At 45.2% G+C, this 19,661-nt stretch overlaps 1 protein-coding gene across 1 annotated transcript in view; it reads left to right on the top strand.

Annotated features, from left to right (window-relative positions):
- Nucleotides 1-18,807, top strand: part of pyroxd1 (pyridine nucleotide-disulphide oxidoreductase domain 1) — a 49,088-nt gene extending 30,281 nt beyond the window's left edge. Inside the window, exons 8-12 of the mRNA XM_038811075.1 lie at nt 1,468-1,606; nt 4,528-4,640; nt 15,361-15,483; nt 15,585-15,722; nt 17,220-18,807. Of these exons, the coding sequence (XP_038667003.1) occupies nt 1,468-1,606; nt 4,528-4,640; nt 15,361-15,483; nt 15,585-15,722; nt 17,220-17,468 (762 nt within the window). The 3' untranslated portion in view covers nt 17,469-18,807. The remainder of the gene's footprint in view (nt 1-1,467; nt 1,607-4,527; nt 4,641-15,360; nt 15,484-15,584; nt 15,723-17,219) is intronic.
- The last annotated feature ends 854 nt before the right edge of the window (nt 18,808-19,661 follow it).

Here is a 19,661-nt window from a genome sequence, read left to right as displayed (position 1 = left end):
AGTAAATTTGCAGATGATACGAAGATTGGTGGAGTTGTGGATAGTGAGGAGGGCTGTTGTCGGCTTCAAAGAGACATAGATAGAATGCAGAGCTGGGCTGAGAAGTGGCAGATGGAGTTTAACCCTGACAAGTGTGAGGTTGTCCATTTTGGAAGGACAAATCTGAATGCGGAATACAGGGTTAATGGTAGGGTTCTTGGCAATGTGGAGGAGCAGAGAGATCTTGGGGTCTATGTTCATTGTTCTTTGAAAGTTGCCACTCAAGTGGATAGAGCTGTGAAGAAGGCCTATGGTGTGCTAGCGTTCATTAGCAGAGGGATTGAATTTAAGAGCCGTGAGGTGATGATGCAGCTGTACAAAACCTTGGTCAGGCCACATTTGGAGTACTGTGTGCAGTTCTGGTCACCTCATTTTAGGAAGGATGTGGAAGCTTTGGAAAAGGTGCAGAGGAGATTTACCAGGATGTTGCCTGGAATGGAGAGTAGGTCATACGAGGAAAGATTGAGGGTGCTGGGCCTTTTCTCATTGGAACGGAGAAGGATGAGGGGCGACTTGATAGAGGTTTATAAGATGATCAGGGGAATAGATAGAGTAGATAGTCAGAGACTTTTTCCCCGGGTGGAACACACCATTACAAGGGGACATAAATTTAAGATAAATGGTGGAAGATATAGAGGGGATGTCAGAGGTAGGTTCTTTACCCAGAGAGTAGTGGGGGCATGGAATGCACTGCCTGTGGTAGTAGTTGAGTCAGAAAATTTATGGACCTTCAAACGGCTATTGGATAGGTACTTGGATTAGGGTAGAATAAGGGAGTGTAGGTTAACTTCTTAAGGGCAGCACGGTAGCATTGTGGATAGCACAATTGCTTCACAGCTCCAGGGTCCCAAGTTCGATTTCGACTTGGGTCACTGTCTGTGTGGAGTCTGCACATCCTCCCCGTGACTGCGTGGGTTTCCTCCGGGTACTCCGGTTTCCTCCCACAGTCCAAAGATGTGCAGGTTGGGTGGATTGGCCATGACAAATTGTCCAAAATTCTATGATTAACCTAGGACAAAAGTTCGGCGCAACATCGTGGGCCGAAGGGCCTGTTCTGTGCTGTATTTCTCTATCTCTATCTCTAACCCAAACTTTTAAAGCCATTACTACACCAGATACCTATAATGCAATATGTCTTAAGAAATTCCTATATTCATCACAGATGTAAAAGATCCCATGATACCATTTTGAAGAAGAGCATGGAAGTTCTCTCTGGTATCCTGGCTAGTACTTATCCCTCAATCGACATCACGGAAAAATATTCTGTCGTCATTTTCACATAGATTTTTGTGTGAACTTGCTTTGTGGAAATTGGTTGCCATGCTTCCTACATCAGAACTGACCACAAGAAAGCACATATTTGGCAAACTAAAAAAAAACCTTTGGGATATCTTACGATTGTGGAACACCCCTGTTCTTTTTTTACAGATTTCCCACAGAGTCCATGTTGAATACCAGTGTGAAATTGATAAGATTTACCTGCAAGATGATTTTGTATCAACACAGAAAACATCACTCGCATTCCCTGAAAATGGGTCAGAAGAAAGAAAAAGAAATGCAGATGAAGGTATTCAGGAACAAGACTACCTTTCAGTTTTTCCTATTGCATCTTTTCTTTCGTTGTGACACCTGACTTGAAAGTTGAGTGTGGGTAGAACATCAATTTGTATTTATCTAGTGCCTTTTATGAAATAATACATCTTGACGGTACTTGCCAGCAGCGCGGGTTCAATTCCCGTACCGGCCTCCCCGACCAGGCGCCGGAATGTGACGACTAGGGGCTTTTCGCAGTAACTTCATTGAAGCCTACGTGTGACAATAAGTGATTATTATTCACAGGAGTGTTATGAAGAAATATTTGACACTGAGCCATTTAGACGATATTATGGCAGATTGTCAAGACGTGGGCCAAAGATGTATGTTTTAGGGGCATCTTAAAAGAGGTAGAGAGGTGGACAGGGAGGTGGTGGCTCAATGGTATCACTAGTAATCCCGAGACCCACGGTAATGCCTTGAGGGTCCCCTGTACGAATTACACCATAGTGAAATTTGAATTCAATTCAAGTCTAATGATGACCCTGAAACCATTATCTATTTTCATAAAACCCATCTGGTTCACTAATGTCCTTGAAGGAAGAATATATGCCATCCTCATATAGTTTGGCCTACATGTGACTCCAGATCCACAGCAGTGTGGTTGACTCTTATGAGGCAGCACAGTGGTTAGCACTGCTGCCTCAGTGCCAGGGACCTGGGTTCAAATCCTTTTTTTTCTATAAATTTAGAGTATCCAATTATCTTTTTTCCAATTAAGGGGCACTTTAGCATGGGTAATCCACCTAACCTGCACATCTTTGGATTGTGTGGGTGAAACCCATGCAAACATGGGGAGAATGTGCAAACTCCACACAGACAGTGACCCAGGGCCGGGATTCAAACCCGGGTCCTCAGTGCCAAAGTCCCAGTGCTAACCACTGCGCCACATGCCGCCCTCCGGGTTCAATTCTGACCGTGAATGACTCATTTTATTGAGTTTCCACGTTCTCTCATGACTGCGTGGGTTTCCTCCGGTTGCTCCAGTTTCCTCCCAAAGTCCAAAGATGTGCAGACTGGCTTGATTGGGCATGCTAAATTGCCCCTTAAAATAGGTTAGGTGGGGTTACCGGATTAGGGAGATAGGGCGGGGGAGTGGGCCTGGGTAGGGTGCTCTTTCAGAGGGTGGGTGCAGACTCCATGGGCCAAATAGCCTCCTTCTGCACTGTAGGGATTCTGTGATTCAATGAGAGGTTTGGGCTGAGTTTCCGGAGCTCAGGAACCAGGCAGCTGAAGCCACCGTCACCAATCGTGAAGCGATTAAAATCAGGAATGCTCCAGAGGCCTGAATAAAAGAAACGTTGTGAGGCTGGAGAGAATTACTGAGATAGGGAGGGATGAGAGGGAAAGGGTTCCAAACTAAGGATGCAGATTTTAAAATCGAGGCTTTGTTTAACTGGGAGTGCTGTAGGTCGGTGAGTGCAGAGGTGAATAGGACGGGTGCGATTAAGGGCACGGGCAACAGAGTTTGGATGACCTAACGGGCTGGTTATCACAGTGGGCTAAACAGCTGGCTTGTATTGCAGAACAATGCCAGCAGCGCGGGTTCAATTCCCGTACCAGCCTCCCCGAACAGGTGCTGGAATGTGGCGACTAGGGGCTTTTCACAGTAACTTCATTGAAGCCTACTTGTGACAATAAGCGATTATTATTATTAGTAGTAGTAGAATGGAGAAGGGAGGCCATCTGAGTGTTTTGGAAAAGTCAAGTCTGGAGGTATTAAAGGCATTGATGTCAGCAGCATATGAGCTGAGACCGAGCAGAATCTGACAATGTTATTGAAGTGGAAATATGTGAGCTTAACAACGGTGCAGATTTTTTTTAATGTGGGGATGTCGCCGGCTGTACCAGTGGTCGGAAGCTCATTTCAGGGTCAGATAGATATGACACCAAATTTGTGAGCAGTCTGGTTCAGCATCAGATAGTTGGCAGTAATTTATGAATTAATTAACTATGAAGCCCAATGTCCAATAGTTACTATGCAAAGTCCAATGTCCTAATTTTCCAGTCATTAGTTATTAAAGAAAGGAAGAGGCTACAATTACTACTGAAGTTAATCCCTCTCACATGTGTAATTCTGTAACTGCCAGGACATTTTCAGTTTAAAAACATCGACATTGCTACTGTGCAGACTGACAGTTGCTGGAATCTATAGAAAGACACACAGACTTTGGTTTCCGATGTTGTTTAGAGAGTTAATGATGTGGTGTTGCAGAACACATCGCAGTTCAAAACTTTAATAATTTTCTAATCCATAATCCTGGGAGTCAGTGGTCGTACATCCCCAGCTGACTGCATAAAGCTACTAACGGGATTCCTAATATAGACTATGGATGCTGTACTTGATTAAGTAGAATAAACAGGATTGTCAGTGTTTAACTTGCGGCTATAAATAATTGAAGAGGGTAAAAATAGCGAAATTGTGCGCAACTATACTCAGCCTTCATTTTGTTCTGCCCGAAGCCTTCCAATTACATCAAAAGTAAATTCAGCACTTCTATCTGGATGTAAATTGGTTCACTGCTGCACTGACAATGAAACAAAACAAATGTCATATGACAATAATGGATATTACAAGTTTATTTTGTGAAGTCATATAGAACAGTGGACAATATTCTTTCCATGCTACAATTTGCAATCAAATGCAGTCCAGACTATCCAAAGTTCCCTCTTGTCTCCCATCTGTAAGAATCTTGTGCAAAATATGTCTGGGTAGAATCAATTCAGTTTATTGTAATTGAATCAAGGAAGAAAACTGTCTAAAATTCTTGCTGCACAAAGCTGTTCAATTACTGCTGATATTCCCTTGAATGATCTGCTGTGGCCTGGTGCAGTGAAGTATGCCTAAATTCCCAGATAAGAGTTAACTGGCATTTACTTTTCCACTCCTTTCAGAATCTTGGCCTGTTTATGTACAATTGACAAATGGAAAGGTCTATGGCTCTGATTTAATCGTGAGTGCAACTGGAGTGACACCAAATATTGAACCATTCATCACAAACAATCCTGTAAGTACAGTACATGATTTTATTCAGCCACTTGAGTACTGTATTAGAAATTGGAACTAGGCCTCAGCGAAGGCACAAAGTTGCTTCTCCACACAGATACTGAGCTGGATTCTCCGCCGTCAGGATGCTCTGTTTTGCCGGTTTCCCGACGGCGTGGGGCTGCCCCATTATGGGAAACCCCATTGACCAGCCGGCGAAATGGAGCATCCCGCTGGCGGGCTGAACCAAAAATCTGGCGTGGCGGGATGGAGAATCCATCCCACTATCTTTGTAAGAAATGAATCAAAATCGTGAAATGTGAATGGTTGAATCAGGTGCACATTTTGGAGCCCATCATCAGCTATCTGTTCAAATTTGATGCCCAATCGAAAGCTTCCTCCTTGTTGTGCGTCTCAAACCAGCAATTCTCCAGCTTTGTTGAAAGCAATTCATAAATCCTGATTTTAACCACAGAATTCCTACAGTGCAGAAGGAGGCCATTCAGCCTATCAAGTCTTACCGACCCTCTGAAAAAGTGCCTTCCCTAGGCCCACTCCCCCTACTTCCCCCTCCCTATCTCCATAACCCCACCAAACATTTGGGCACTAAGGTCTGGGGCAGTTTAGCTTGGTCAGTCGCCTAACCTGCACATCTTTGGACTATGAGAGGAAACAAGAGCACCCAGAGGAAACCCACGTAGATACGGGGAGAAAGTGCAAACTCCACACAGACGGTCACCTAAGGCCGGAATTGAACCCAGGTCCCTGATGCTGTGAGGCAGTAGCCTCAACCATTGTGCCGCCCTGTCAATCATGCATCAGTCTTAGCTTGTCAAAAGTTGTCTTCTCTTTTTTCTTAACTTAAAACTTTTAGGCTTTTTTGCTATGTTACAAATGAATCTTTGTATTGACAAAAAAAATGATCCCCTTCTTGTGTCAACTGAGCGAGGATGGAGCAATCTTGCAAAAATGTCGTGGCACCTTATTAAAGGCTGCACCCTGGTGGCTATATATGGGATGTTTCCACTGAAATACTTTGTGAATGTTTGGTATGGTTTAGTATTGTGATTGGTTTGTCAAATACAACAGGTTCATATACCCATCCTTTTAAAACATTGTTGTTAGATGTATTGGTTTAAGGGCTGGTTTTGCCACAATCATGTAGAATGTCTTCAGTAACCCTTGAGGTGGTGGGTGGTGGATTTGATCTTTGCCAGATAATAATAATATGTGAAAATCAATATCAAATAAATTGCTAGTTTTGCTTGGGATGCAATGATAGTTACCTTGGGAATGTTCACCTTTTTGCATTAAAGTGTGCTTATTAGAATTTGGGGTTAAAACAGGTAGAAGGGGGTTTATTCTATGTCTAGAGAGCAACGGGTGAAAACATGCTCTAATTCTCGAAATGCGTTCAATTTGAACATTGAAAGGGAACAACTAATTCATCTCTTCACCCTCAAAACCGCTCGTTAAATTTGTTTAGTAAACATTTAAAAGTTAATGAGCATTAAAATATTTATCGGTCAATAGAACAAAATGGCATATGGAAGGCACTGAATATTTTGCTTCCTGTATGTAAGTAATGGTAGTTTGTAGCACAGTTGATAAAGCAGATTTATCTAGTTCTCATCATTTGGAAGATCTGACCTCTAACAAATGAAGATCAATTGCAGAGGTTTGGAATTTTTTTCTGATATCTCAACTTGTTATTTGATCAAACATGAAGGTGGAAATAATGTAATTTCCTGATTTCCATATGTGACTACATCTGCCCCAACAGGAAGTATCAATAAGCTGGAAAATGAAAAGCTGGATCTGAATGTTATTGGTGGTCCCATGCTAAGTTGTTATAACTCTTTGTGTGGGCATTTCACCCGAGCAGTAACTCCTCATGTATGTTTGAGTATCTGAATGCTAAGCAAATGAATTTGAGTGTGTGCGCAACGTACATAGTGTGCAATACTTACCAGCAATCTCCAGTTGATGAAAGTAAATGTTACATGGCAATAATCATTTGACTTTTGTATTGCATTGTGGTGATGTACAGGTGTGAATTCTGAATGTCACCGAAGGATTTTTATTTTGTGCAGATTTTCTTCTTGCCCTCCTCTGGAAGGGACATTTTACTTACCCACATACATATACCTGCTCAAAAGGTTGGCGTAACATTCCCACACCTACTCACGCAAGAAATGAACATAACAGACCGGGACTCCGTCCTTTACTATGTAATCCAGTTGTTCATGGGATAAACACGCTGAACCATTAAATGTTCTCTCTATGCCACCTTGCACTCACTACTGGATTTATAAAGATGCTTTTGAACTGTAAACTCTAGTTTATAATTATGTTAAATGTGCTGCCAGACTTTAATCAATCTTAATGAAGCGTGTTTCTTACCCTTTTAAATCAAGGTTCATGATTAGGATTCGTTAATTTGAAAGCTGTGTGAGGGATATAAAAAGAAAACTTTCTTCCAAGTTGCGGAATCCCAATGTTGACTAAAACAGTCACGTCTTCCAGTATTAAATTTCTTACTATACTTGCAGTTATTAAGGCTGGGTTAGTTTTCAACGTTTTAGTTGAGTTGCGTGAATATTTAACTTGCTTAATTTCCCTAGCACACCAGGCATGTGTTACTTCTGCAGCTGCTGTACTTTTTGCTCCTCTTCTTTTCTCTTTTTAAACCCTGCAAATAATATCCAGATTATGCAATTAATTGGAATTTGAAAAACAGGTAAAGGAGCAGTCATTGAAAGTATTCTGTATAAAATGTCGCTGTAAGCCCTCTGAAAGCTCACCATGCCTCACTTTTTGTTTGTCCTTTTTCGCAACTTTAAAAGTTTTTCTTTACTCGCTTGATGTGAGCGTGAAGTCCAGTATTAATTCCCCAATTTTTGGTATCCTGGAGAAGGTGTTGGTGTGCCGCCTCCTTGAACCACCACTGTCCTTGTGGTGTAGGAACACCCACAGTGATGTTAGGAAGAGAATTCCAGGGCCGGGATTCTCTGATCGCCAACGCCGAAATCGGGTTCGGCGATTGGCCGGAGAATCCATTTTTATGCCGGAATCGGGGGAGCCGCTATTTTTTCAATGCTATGCCCCCTCAAAAATGGCGTACTCGAGAAGTATGCCCCACACCGCCGGGACGGCCCTAGAATATCTCCTGAGGCCCTCCCCTAATGCTCCGCCCCCGATGGGCCAGGTTCCCAATGGCATGGGCCACGTGTCCTCTATCTTTTCGGGGACCTCGCGTGGCGGCTGTGGACTGTGTCCAGCATCGCCACAGTTTGGGGGGGGGGGTAGAGCTGTTTTGCTGGCAGGGGGGTGCTTGGCGAGAGTTGGGAGGACTGGCGAGGGGGTGTTACAGGGGTGCAGTTTGGCAGGCCGGCTCCGCACATGGCCGGTACAGTGTTGTGTGGCGTGGCCCCTGCAGGCCACCGTTGTGCGCATGCGCTGCCATAGAGCCGGCAATTCTGCGTCCACATTGGCAGGTAAAGTAGGGGGCTTTACGCAGTGCGGCTGCCAGCCCCCACCAGACGGAGCATCGGTGCGGGGGAGGGCGCCGACATTTTGGTGGTAAGACCAGACTGATCCTGCGGACATAGTCGCAGAATTGGAGAATCCTGCCCCAGGATTCTGACTCCATAACAATGAAGGAATGGCATTATATTTCTAAAGTCAGAATGATTTGTTGGTTGGGGGAATTTGCAGGTGGTGGTGTTCTCATGCATCTACTACCCCTGTTATTCTAGGTGGTAGAGGTTTGGAATATGCTGTTGAAGGAGCCTTGACAAGTTGCTGCAGTGCATCTTTCAGATAGTAGACACTGCTGTCACTGTGCACTGGTGACACAGGGAGGGAGTGAATGTTTAAGGTGACAGGGCACCAATCAAACAGAGTGATTTGTTCTGGATGTCACGCTGCTTAATAATCTTTATTGCCACAAGTAAGGTTTAGTGAAATTGTCCTCATTCCAGAAAGTGGGGAGTATTCCATCACACCCTTGACTTGTACCACAGAGGTGGTGGACCAGCTTTGGGGAGTCCTTGAGTTACATATTGTGTTATTCCCAGCAAAAAAAAACCTTTGTACTGATCTTGTAGCCACAGTATTTATATGGCTGGTCCAAGTTTGATTTTCCCAGTGGGATTATGCTCAATGGTATTACAAAATAACGTTACTCAATGGTGACACCTGGGATGCGGAGTCTGCATGTTCTCCCCGTGTCTGCGTGGGTTTCCTCTCTCAAGTCCCGAAAGATGTGCTGTTAGGTAATTTGGACATTCTGAATTCTCTCTCAGCGTACCCGAACAGGTGCCAGAGTGTGGCGACTAGGGTCTTTTCACTATAAATTCATTGTAGTGTAAATGTAAGCCTACTTGTGACAATAAACATTATTATTATTCGTGGGGGACTTAGCAATGGGTCATGCCATTGAATGTCAAGGAGAGATGGTTAGATTCCCTATTGTTGGAGATGATCATTGCCTGACTAATGCATAGTGTGAATTTTATTTGCCACACCAACCCAAGGCTGATCGTTGCTCAGGTCATGCTTCCATATAGGGACAAACTGTTTCAGTATCTGAGGAGGTATGAATGGAGCATTGTGCAATCATCAGCGAGCATTCCCACTTCCGACCATAGAATGGAGAAATGGTCATTGTTGAAGCAACTGAAGATGGCTGGGACTGAGAAACCCGCACCAATGTCCTGAGTCTGAGATCATTAGTGTTAAGAATTGTTAAAACGAATTAAAGAAATGTGAATTTATTAAAAGAGATTATAACCAATATTAATGCACTTGGAGTAAAAAACGCCACTAGCTACATGTTTACATAAGGGCCGGGATTCTCCCCTACCATGCGGGGCGGTGTGTCCCGGCGTGATGGAGTGGTGTGAACCAATCCGGCGTCGGGCCGCCCCAAAGGTGCGGAAGTCTCCACACCTTTAGGGGCCAAGCCCTAACATTGAGGGGCTAGGCCCACGCCGGAGTGGTTGGCGCTCCGCCGGCTGGCGTGGAAGGCCTTTGGCGCCATGGCAGCCGGGGCCGAAGGGGCTTCGCCGGCCGCCGGAAGTCTGCGCATGCGCCAGAGCATCAGCGGCTGCTGATGGCAGTCACTTCCGCCTCCGCCATGGTGAAGACATGGAAGGAAAAGAGTGCCACCACAGCACAGGCCCACCCGCCGATTGATGGGCCCCGATCGCGGGCCAGGCCACTGTGGGGGCACCCCCCTGGGCCAGATAGCCACCACCCCCCCCCCCCAGGACCCCGGAGCCCACCCGCGACGCCTGCTCCCGCCGGTAAGGTAGGTGGTTTGATCCGGCGGGAGAAGCATGACAGCAGCGGGACTTCGGGCCAGAGAATCGTGGGGGGGGGGGGGGGGGGGGGGGGGGGCACGCCGACCAGCGCGGAGCGATTCCCGCCCCTGCCGAATCTCCGGTGCCGGAGAATTCGGGACAAGGCGGGGGCGGGATTGGCGCAGGCCCCCAGCGATTCACCGACCCAACGGGGGGTCAGAGAATCCCGCCCATGGGGTCAATTTTACACAGAGCAGTGTGATGAGTTTCCCAGAGAGCCTTGTACTCCTCAAGGCTGTAACTTTTTATTGTAGAAGGAAAAGGTGTCTTGTTCTTTGTAGGAGGGACAGACATTGAGACAGAGATTAGGTGCAGCTTCTGTGAAGGTGGAGGAGGACAGATAATACCTAAGCCCTGCTTATGAACCAAGTACCACCTGGATCTAGAGATACCTGTTTAATGCATAAACATATATGCAAACAGCATTGGAATCTAATGTTTTAATATATAAACGTATATGCAGACTGCATTGGAATCTAAACAATGTTCTGCGTAGGTGACTGTCAGCATATAAAGGTACTGCAATTCTATAGGTTAGCAGAGTTCTCCTTCAGAGGTTCTTCCGATGTCGTTCTCTCCCAGTATATGTTGGAAGAATAAATGATCATGCTGTACGCGAGTCTCCTGAGATCATTTTGTGCAAACTTCGCCACAACAAATGGTCCCCGACAACCACAACCACCTTCCTTTTTTTTGTATGGCTCCAACAAGTGGAGAGTTTCCCCCCTGAAACCTACAGAAAACTATTGACTTCAGCTGTGCTAAGGCTCTTTGATGCCACACTTGGTCAAATGTCACCTTGATGTCAGGAGCAGTCACCCTCACTTCACCCTGGAATTCATATCCTTTGTCCATGTTTGGAAGAAGGCAGTAATGAGGTCAGGAGCTGCGTGATCCTGGTGGAACCCAAACTGAGAATCAGTGAGCAGGTTAATGCTGAGCAAGTGCCACTCAATGGCACTGTCAGTGTCATCTTCCATCACTTAAATCAGAGTAGACTGATGAGATGGTAATTGGCCAAATTGGATTTGACCTGTTTTTATGAACAGGGCATACTTCGGCAATTTTCCACATTGTTGAATAGTTGCCAGTTCTCTGGCTGTACCGGTGCAACTCGGCGAGAGGTGTAGTTAGCACAAATCTTCAGTACTGCAGCCGGGTTGTTGTCAGGGCCCATGGTCTTTGAACATCCCATTCCTTCAGTTGTTGCTTGATATCACATGGAGTGAGTCGAATTGGCTGAACATTGGCATCTGTGTTGCTGGGTCCTCAGAAAGGGGTGAGGTGGATCATCCACTCGGCATTTGTGGCTGAAGATGGCGAGAAACTCTTTAATTTTGTCTTTTGCACAGATGTGTTCGGCTCCTCCATCATTAAGGTTGGGAATATTTGTGGAACTTTTTCCTCTACTGGAAAATCTCGGCATCTGGCTTCATTACAATTTCCAGCAACTACACAATTATTCCACTTCATGTATACAGAAAGCTGACACTTTGGTCCAGCACACTAGCTGGACCACTCAGTTCCTTGATGCATGTTGTTTTAAAGTATGCGGTGTGGTTGCTATACTTGGATGTTCAACGTCAAAATTAAATGACTTTTTGGCTGATTAACAGTGGCTTGGAGAAATCATTTTAGGTACAGTTTTTCTTTTAAACAACATTGTGCGTAATATTGCAATTTAAAATGGATAATTAACTCTTGGGAGGATGGCTGAATATCCAGTAATGCAACTTTGCGTGGCTTGTGCGTCAATTGCCATCATTTCTGTGTTGGCAAAACAGTGAAGATCTCCCTTCACCCTTGGGGCAAACAGGCAATCAGCCTAGATGCATTTAAGGGAAAGTTAGAGGAGTAAATGAGGAAGAAAGGAATGGAATATATGCTGTGACGGTTCGATAAGTTACATAAAATTTGCAGGACAGACAGGTCATTCGACCCAGCAGGTTGAGTCTGGTGTTTGTGCTCTACATGCCCGTTTTCCAACTCTGCATCAAGTAAGGAAGCTTCTCCTGAATTCCCTAGTGGGTTCAGAATCCTAGAAAGCGTGTGGCACAGAAAGAGGCCACTTAGCCCAGTGTCTGCACCAGCCGAGAAATGAACCACGTAGCCTAATCCCACTTTCCACCCTTTGGTCCATAGCCCTGCAGGATACAGCACTCGAGGTGCCTATTCAGGCACCTTTTAAAAGAGCTGGTAGGTTCCCGCCTCTACTACACTTTCAGGTAAAGATTAGGGAGAGAGTTGCAGGAATTTGACCCAGTGACGGAACGGCAATATATTTTCAAGTGAGGATAGTGAGTGGCTAGGGCAGCACGGTGGGGGAGTGGTTAGCACTGCTGCCTCACGGCGCTGAGGACGTGGGTTCAATCCCGGCCCTGGGTCACTGTCCATGTGGAATTAGCACATTCTCCTCGTGTCTGTGGGTCTCACCACCGCAACCCAAAAAGATGTGCAGGGTAGGTGAATTGGCCAAGCTAAATTCTCCTTAATTGGAAAGAAACAATTGGATATTCTAAATTTATTTTTTTTTAATTCTAAAAGGATAGTGAATGGCTTGGATGCGAACCTCTAGGTGGTGGTGTTCCCATGTATCTGCTGTCCTTGTTCTTCTAGGTGGTAGTGGGCATGGATTTGGAAGGTGCTGCCTAATGAGCCTTGGTGAGATCCTGCAGTGCATCTTGCAGGTGGTACACACCGCTGCCATCGTTCATAAGAACATAATAACTAGGACCGGAGTAGGCCATTTGGCCCCTCGAGCCATGCAGATGCTGCGACAATGGATGAACGGACATCGTGCAACAATCGGCAGGCAGGAATGTTACCTTCCAGTCAGGGAACACTTCAGCAGTCAAGGGCATTCAGCCTGTGATCTTCGGGTAAGCGTTCTCCATGGCGGCCTTCAGGACGCACGACAATGCAGAATCGCCGAGCAGAAACTTACAGCCAAGTTCCGCACACATGAGTACGACCTCAACCGGGACCTTGGATTCATGTCGCATTACATTCACCCCCCTCCATCTGGCCTGGGCTTGCGAAATCCTACCAACTGTCCTGGCTTGAGACAATTCACACCTCTTTAACCTGGGGTTATCCCTCTTTCCAGTTGCTCCGTCTGGACCTGTAAACTTAATTACTTGCAAAGACTCGCATTCAAAGTATCGTATTGCATCTTTGACTTTGTCTGTATAAATGTTTCTGGAACCCACCTCTTCATTCACCTGAGGAAGGAGCAGTGCTCCGAAAGCTAGTGGTTAAAAACATTAAAACCTCCCTGCGTCTATCTTATCTATTCCCTTCATAATTTTATATGTTTCTATAAGATTCCCCCTCATTCTTCTAAGTTCCAATGAGTATAGTCCCATTCTCCTCACAAGCCGATCCTCTCAATTCCAAAATCAACCTAGTGAATCTCCTCTGCACCCCCTCCAGTGCTAGTACATCCTTTCTTACGTAAGGAGACCACAACTGTTCACAATAATCCAGATGTGGTTCGTTGGTGGTGAAGGGAATTAATGTTTGTGGAAGGGGGAGCAATCAAGTGGTCTGCCTTGTCCTGGATGATGTCGAGCTTCTTGAATGTTGTTGGAGTTGCACTCATCCAGGCAAGTGGAGAGTATTCCATCACACTCCTGACTTGTGCCTTGTAAGTTGTGAATAGGCTTTGGGGATTCAGAAGGTGAGTTACTTGCCACAGGATTCCTAACCTCTGAGCTACTGTTGTAGCCACAGTATTTATATGGATAGTCCAGTTCAATTTCTAATCAATGGTAAACCCAGGATGTTGATGGTGGGGAATTCAGTGATGGTAATGTCAGGAATGGTGCTGATCATTGTGCAGTCATCAGCGAACATTCCCGCTTCTGACCTCATGATGAAAGGAAGGTCCTTGATGAAGCAACTGAAGATGGTTGGGCCTAGGACACTACCCTGATATACAGGAACTAAGATGATTGACTTTCAACCACCACAACCATCTTCCTTTGTACCAAGTATTACTCCAACCAGCAGAGAACTTCCCCGCTTTCCTTCCCCCCCCCCCCCCCCCCCCCCCTCTCCGCTTGCCCATTGATTCCAGTTTTTCTAGGACTTCTTGATGCCATATTTGGACAAATGCTGCCTTGATGTCAAGGGCAGTCACTCTCACTTCGCCAAATGCACCGGCTCACACTCCTCTAGATTGAATTCCATTTGCCACTTTTCTGCCCACCTGACCAGTCCAGGGTGTTATTAATGACTATCATTTATTTCTGGCCCCTGAATTCTGAATGCTTCCCTATCCTGCCATCATGACCGACCCATACCCACCAGGACTAGGGCAGCACAGTAGTATAGTGGTTAGCAAAGTTGCTTCACAGCTCCAGGGTCCCAGGTTCGATTCCCGGCTGGGTCACTGTCTGCGGAGTCTGCACGTTCTCCCCGTGTCTGCGTGGGTTTCCTCCGGGTGCTCCAGTTTTCTCCCACAATCCAAAGATGTGTGGGTTAGGTGGATTGGCCATGCTAAATTGCCCTTCGTGCCCAAAAAGGTTAAGTGGGGGTTATGGGGATAGGGTTGATACGTGGGCTTGAGTAGGGTGCCCTTTGTAAGTGCCGGTGCAGACTCGATGTGCCGAATGGCCTCCTTCTGCACTGTAAATTCTATGGTCTATGGACGACAGCTCAGTGTCAATATTGCTTATATAAATTAGTCACAAGACACAATCCCATGGCAGCACAGTGGTTAACACTGCTGCCTCAGCGCCAGGGACCCGGGTTCACTTCCAGCCTTGGGTGACTGTGGAGTTTGCACATTCTCCCCATGTCAGCATAGGTTTCCCACAGGAGCTCCGGTTTCCTCCCACAGTCCAAAGATATGTATGTTAGGTGGGGTTACGGGGCTAGGGCAGGGGAGTGGGCCTAGTTTGAGTGCTCTTTCAGAGGGTCGGTATAGACTCGATGGAGTTCTTTCTGCACTGAAAGGATTTTATGAAACTGAGATATATACATAATGTAGGGAAATGGGAATTTAGTGCAAAAATATTGAATTACTTGCTTACATTCCCTTGGCAAATATATTTATTCCTGAACCAACCATACCTGAGAAAACAAATCTGGGTGCCATCACATGACTATCTGTGGGAATTTGTTGTACACAAATTGACTGCTGTATTTCTCTTTGCTAGAACAGTAAGTTTGCTGCAAAGGGAAGTGGAATTAATTCGGTATTGCTCCAGCAAGAAGCCAGTATAGACACGACAGGTCAATTGCCCACCTTGTGTGCCGGTGCAATCAAAATAAATTACTAAATTGAACTTTTAATTCATAACAGGTAGAAGTATTCTTGTATTGATCGTACTGTTCTAATTGATTCATAATTCCAAATTTTCTCTTTTATAGCTTGACGTGGCAGAAGATGGGGGCCTTAAAGTTGATGAGCAGATGCATACCTCGATCCCAGACATCTTCGCTGCAGGTGACGTCTGCACTGTATCATGGGAGCCTCGTGCTCTTTGGCAACAGGTACAGTATCTGCCATCTGTCAAAGCATTTGTCATTCACCTTAGAAAATGCAATTTGCCTGAATGAGCGGATATTTTTTTTTCATTTACTCAACCGAGCAGATGCGATTGTGGACCCAGGCTAGACAGATGGGATATTATGCAGCAAAGTGTATAGCAGCAGAAATGTTGGGGGAATCGATTGAACTGGACTTCTGCTTTGAATCATTTGCCCACGTCACCAAATTCTTCAATTATAAGGTAATCTTGAAAGCAGTTATAATAAAATAAGCTGAACCCAGTGCTTTCAGCTGAAGCTTGAGTATCGGTACTAATAATAGCGGAAAGTTCCTTATGTGCTGCTTTTTAAATCGATTTACCATTTATTTTACACAATGACTGCTGAGAGAATGGTCCTCTCGTGCTTTTTTAAAAAAAAACATTTTTATTCTCCTTTTTCACATTTTCTTCAAAATTTACACCCCACCAACAAACAGTAAACGGTAACGAATACAATGTCAATCCCCTTATCAACAACGATCCCACCCTCCCACCAACCCCCAAACAACGGCCCGCATGACAATATAAGCATCAAATAAAAAGAAACCTCCCAAGAAAAGAAAAAGGAATCAGGAATCGTCATAGTCACCATTAACATATATAGTCAACCCCCCCTAATATTCAATTCCACCCAATCCCCAAAAGTATACTGTGGATGACACCCATGAATTGTAGACCCCCCCGCACACACAGATTCCTCCCCTCCACTTCCTCTTGTAAACTCCTCCCCCCCAGCATCAGTTCCCTCCCACAACTTTTCACCCCAGTTAGACTCATCAAAACCTGTTCTACCCGGCTCCGATGGCTGCAGCCCCTCCCCCCACCTCTCTCCTGTTCACTGGCCGGCTTAAACCAGCCAGCATGGAATCACACGCCCGGGGCTCCTTCCCCCCCCCCCCCTGCCCGGTCCCAAGGAAACAAAGAAATCTGAACAAAGAAATTCATTCATTTTCATTTTTTTCATTTTCAAATCCCCTTTACCACACAACCCCAGCATACATACCCAAGCCCCAAAGAACCATCATTGCAAATGAAAGTCCCAACTCTTCCTTTGTCCAAATATACAGTGTCGACTCATTTAGTACACCAACACGCAGTTGAAAAATAAAGTTACATGAGGCTACATCAATACAAGACCAGCTCTCAGTCCCATTTCTCAATTCTGCCTCCGCAAACCCCTCCGCCGCTTCCACCGTCCCAAAATATAAGTCCTTGCATTAATAGGTCACCATCAATTTAGCTGGATACGGGCAGCACGGTGGCGCAGTGGGTTAGCACTGCAGTCTCACGGCACCGAGGTCCCAGGTTCGATCCCGGCTCTGGGTCACTGTGGAGTTTGCACATTCTCCCTGTGTTTGCATGGGTTTCGCCCCCACAACCCAAAGATGTGCAAGGTCGGTGAATTGAACATGCTAAATTGCCCCTTAATTGGAAAAATGAATTGGGTTCTCTAAATTTATTTTTAAAAACTTAGTTGGATGCACTATGCCACACTGCACTTTGCTGTTGTACAGTGCCTTCTTCACCCGGCCGCCTCCTCGCCAACTCCACCGTAAAGTCCTGGTATATGCGTATACCAGCTCCAGCCCCTTACGTGCTTTTAACTAAATGACTCAATGATGTGTAAAAACTCACTCATTAGAGGACTTAACTTAACATTGATGCTTTCAAGTTGTTTATACTTTTTTTCCCTTTAAGGTGGTGTTGCTCGCAAAGTACAATGGCCAGGGTCTGGGGACAGATCATGAGCTGCTACTGCGATGCACCAGCGGCCAGGAGTATGTGAAAACAGTGATGCAGAACGGAAGGATGAAGGGAGCCGTGCTCATTGGTGAAACCGACTTGGAAGAGACCTTCGAAAATCTAATTTTGAATGAGATGGATCTTTCTGCTTATGGAGAGAATTTACTCGACCCAAACATTGACATTGAGGATTATTTTGATTAAGATGAACAAATCAATAACGCATTTACATCTTATTGTGCGAGTTCTTTAATTCTGTCCTGATGGACTATAGTGAAGTACCATGTGCCTGGTGGTTGTTAATGACTCCGTGGTATTATTGGAGGAGATGCAGGGAGTTCTTCCAATGTCCTGATCAACCTTCCTCCCTCAGCCAACACAAGCAAAACAGATTAGATGGTCATTTGTATCATTTGCTGTTCAGGGGATCTTGCTATGTGGAAATTGGCTGCTTTGATTGTTTACATAAAAAAACAGGGATTGCACTTCAAGGTACCTCTGACTCTGGAGCACTTCTGGATATCCTGAGTATGTGGGAGGTGTAATATCTATCCTGAATTGTTTAAAGTGCTTTAAGTTGTATTTTTACTGAAATGCCATGAATTGATTCCATCTTTCTCGGATCTTCCATATGAATTGTTCTTCTAGGGGGGTGGGGGGGGGGGCGTAAAATGCTCTGAATTATGTTTTGTGTTTGATTGTGATTGACCTCGTGGGAATTGATATTTTGATGAGAAGGCTTCTTGCTCTACTTTGTTTTGTCATTTTTTTTTTAGAAATAGCATCACACCAGCAACGTCAATTTGCATTTATGTCGGGCCTTTAAATTACTAAAACATCCGAAAATGCTTCACTGTCAAACAAAATTTGCCGTTATATGTTTATATTTCCAATATATAGAGCACAAGTGAAAGTTGTAAATTTTTTTGTCAGTATTCAGTTTTTCTAACTAGGCATTTATCTCATGTTAATTCCGTCATTGGCCCATAATTTCCTCAGAGTGGCAGTCAGCGGCAGATTGCCACTCGAGGGACTTTCTTTCGCTCGCATTGCAAATCCCTGTGTCGCCTGCCCATCCTCACTCAGAGAGAGTGAGACACGAGCAACGGAGTGCACCCCTAGCCGCAGCACTGGCGTGTAAATTAAGTTAAGCGAAGGGGGGGGGACATCCCCTTTTATGGCATGGGGTGGAATCGGATGGGAGTGGCGGTTGGGCGGGGTTGGTGGGTAGAGGTCAAACCAGGGTGGAGTGGGGATGTTGGGAGGAGAGAGGGTCCTGAGCAGGACTGCATCTGGGTGTTAAAATAGTTTTGCTGAAATTAGAAGTGTGTTTTTCCTTCTAACTGTCAAGAGTAGCTACTAGGGTAAAAGAGGCAGAACCATCCGAAGTTAGTGACTTAAATTGCTTTGCTGAATGGTTCCCAGCCCAGCGCAATTGCCTGGGGAAGTTAGCATTTCTGGACAAAATTGCTGGATAAACACTTGGGAACTTCTGAGAGGGTTTATCCAGTGCATTTCCCCATTTGAGTACCCCCCCCCCCCCCCCCCCCAAAAAAACGATGCTGGGCAGCCATTGTGTTTAAAGCTACTCTGTCTATTTTTTAAATTTAGTACAGTAAGAAGTCTTACAACACCAGGTTAAAGTCCAAACAGGTTTGTTTCGAATTACTAGCTTTCGGAGCACAGCTCCCTCAGGTGAATGTGCTCCGAGCTGTGCTCCGAAAGCTAGTGATTCGAAACAAACCTGTTGGACTTTAGCCTGGTGTTGTAAGACTTCTTATGTGCTCACCCCAGTCCAAAGCCGGCATCTCCACATCATGGCTTTTTTAATTAAGGTAGTTTATACCCAATGTGTAATTTATGCTTAACAAGTGTCACATTGTCCCTGGGGCTTTTGAGCATGTTGTAATGTTAAAGGAACCCAGATATGAAATACCACAATTGTAACAATAAAGTACTGTCACAATAGCAATCTCTCCACCAGACAAGCAGAAGTATCATGTCCACAAGCTTGCATATCTTCATTTTCCTCCCAACAGACAGCCAGGATTCAGACTATTTTTTTCCCTCAGAAGGTTGTAAGTCTCTGGAACTCACTTCCTCAAAAGGTGGTGGATGCAGATTCTTTGAATATTTTTAAGGCAGTGCTAGATAGATTCTTGATCATCAACAACGGGATGAAGGGTTATCGGGGGTAGGCAGTAATGTGGGGCTGAAGTTACAATCAGATCAGCCATGATCTTATTATGATGGAGCAGGCTCGAGGGCTTGAGTGATGTACTCTTCTTGCTCCTTATTCGTATGTTTGACCAAAATTCCTTCACTACTGCCATCCCGCTCACCCATTTTTGTAAAGCGTTTTCAATCCAGGTGCCCCTTGTGAACAGGGCCCCAGCC

The sequence above is a fragment of the Scyliorhinus canicula genome, chromosome 11 (assembly GCF_902713615.1).
Source record: "Scyliorhinus canicula chromosome 11, sScyCan1.1, whole genome shotgun sequence".
Classification (NCBI taxonomy): domain Eukaryota; kingdom Metazoa; phylum Chordata; class Chondrichthyes; order Carcharhiniformes; family Scyliorhinidae; genus Scyliorhinus; species Scyliorhinus canicula.
Note: the sequence above shows the minus strand (reverse complement) of the source record. Positions and strands in the feature narration are given on the sequence as shown.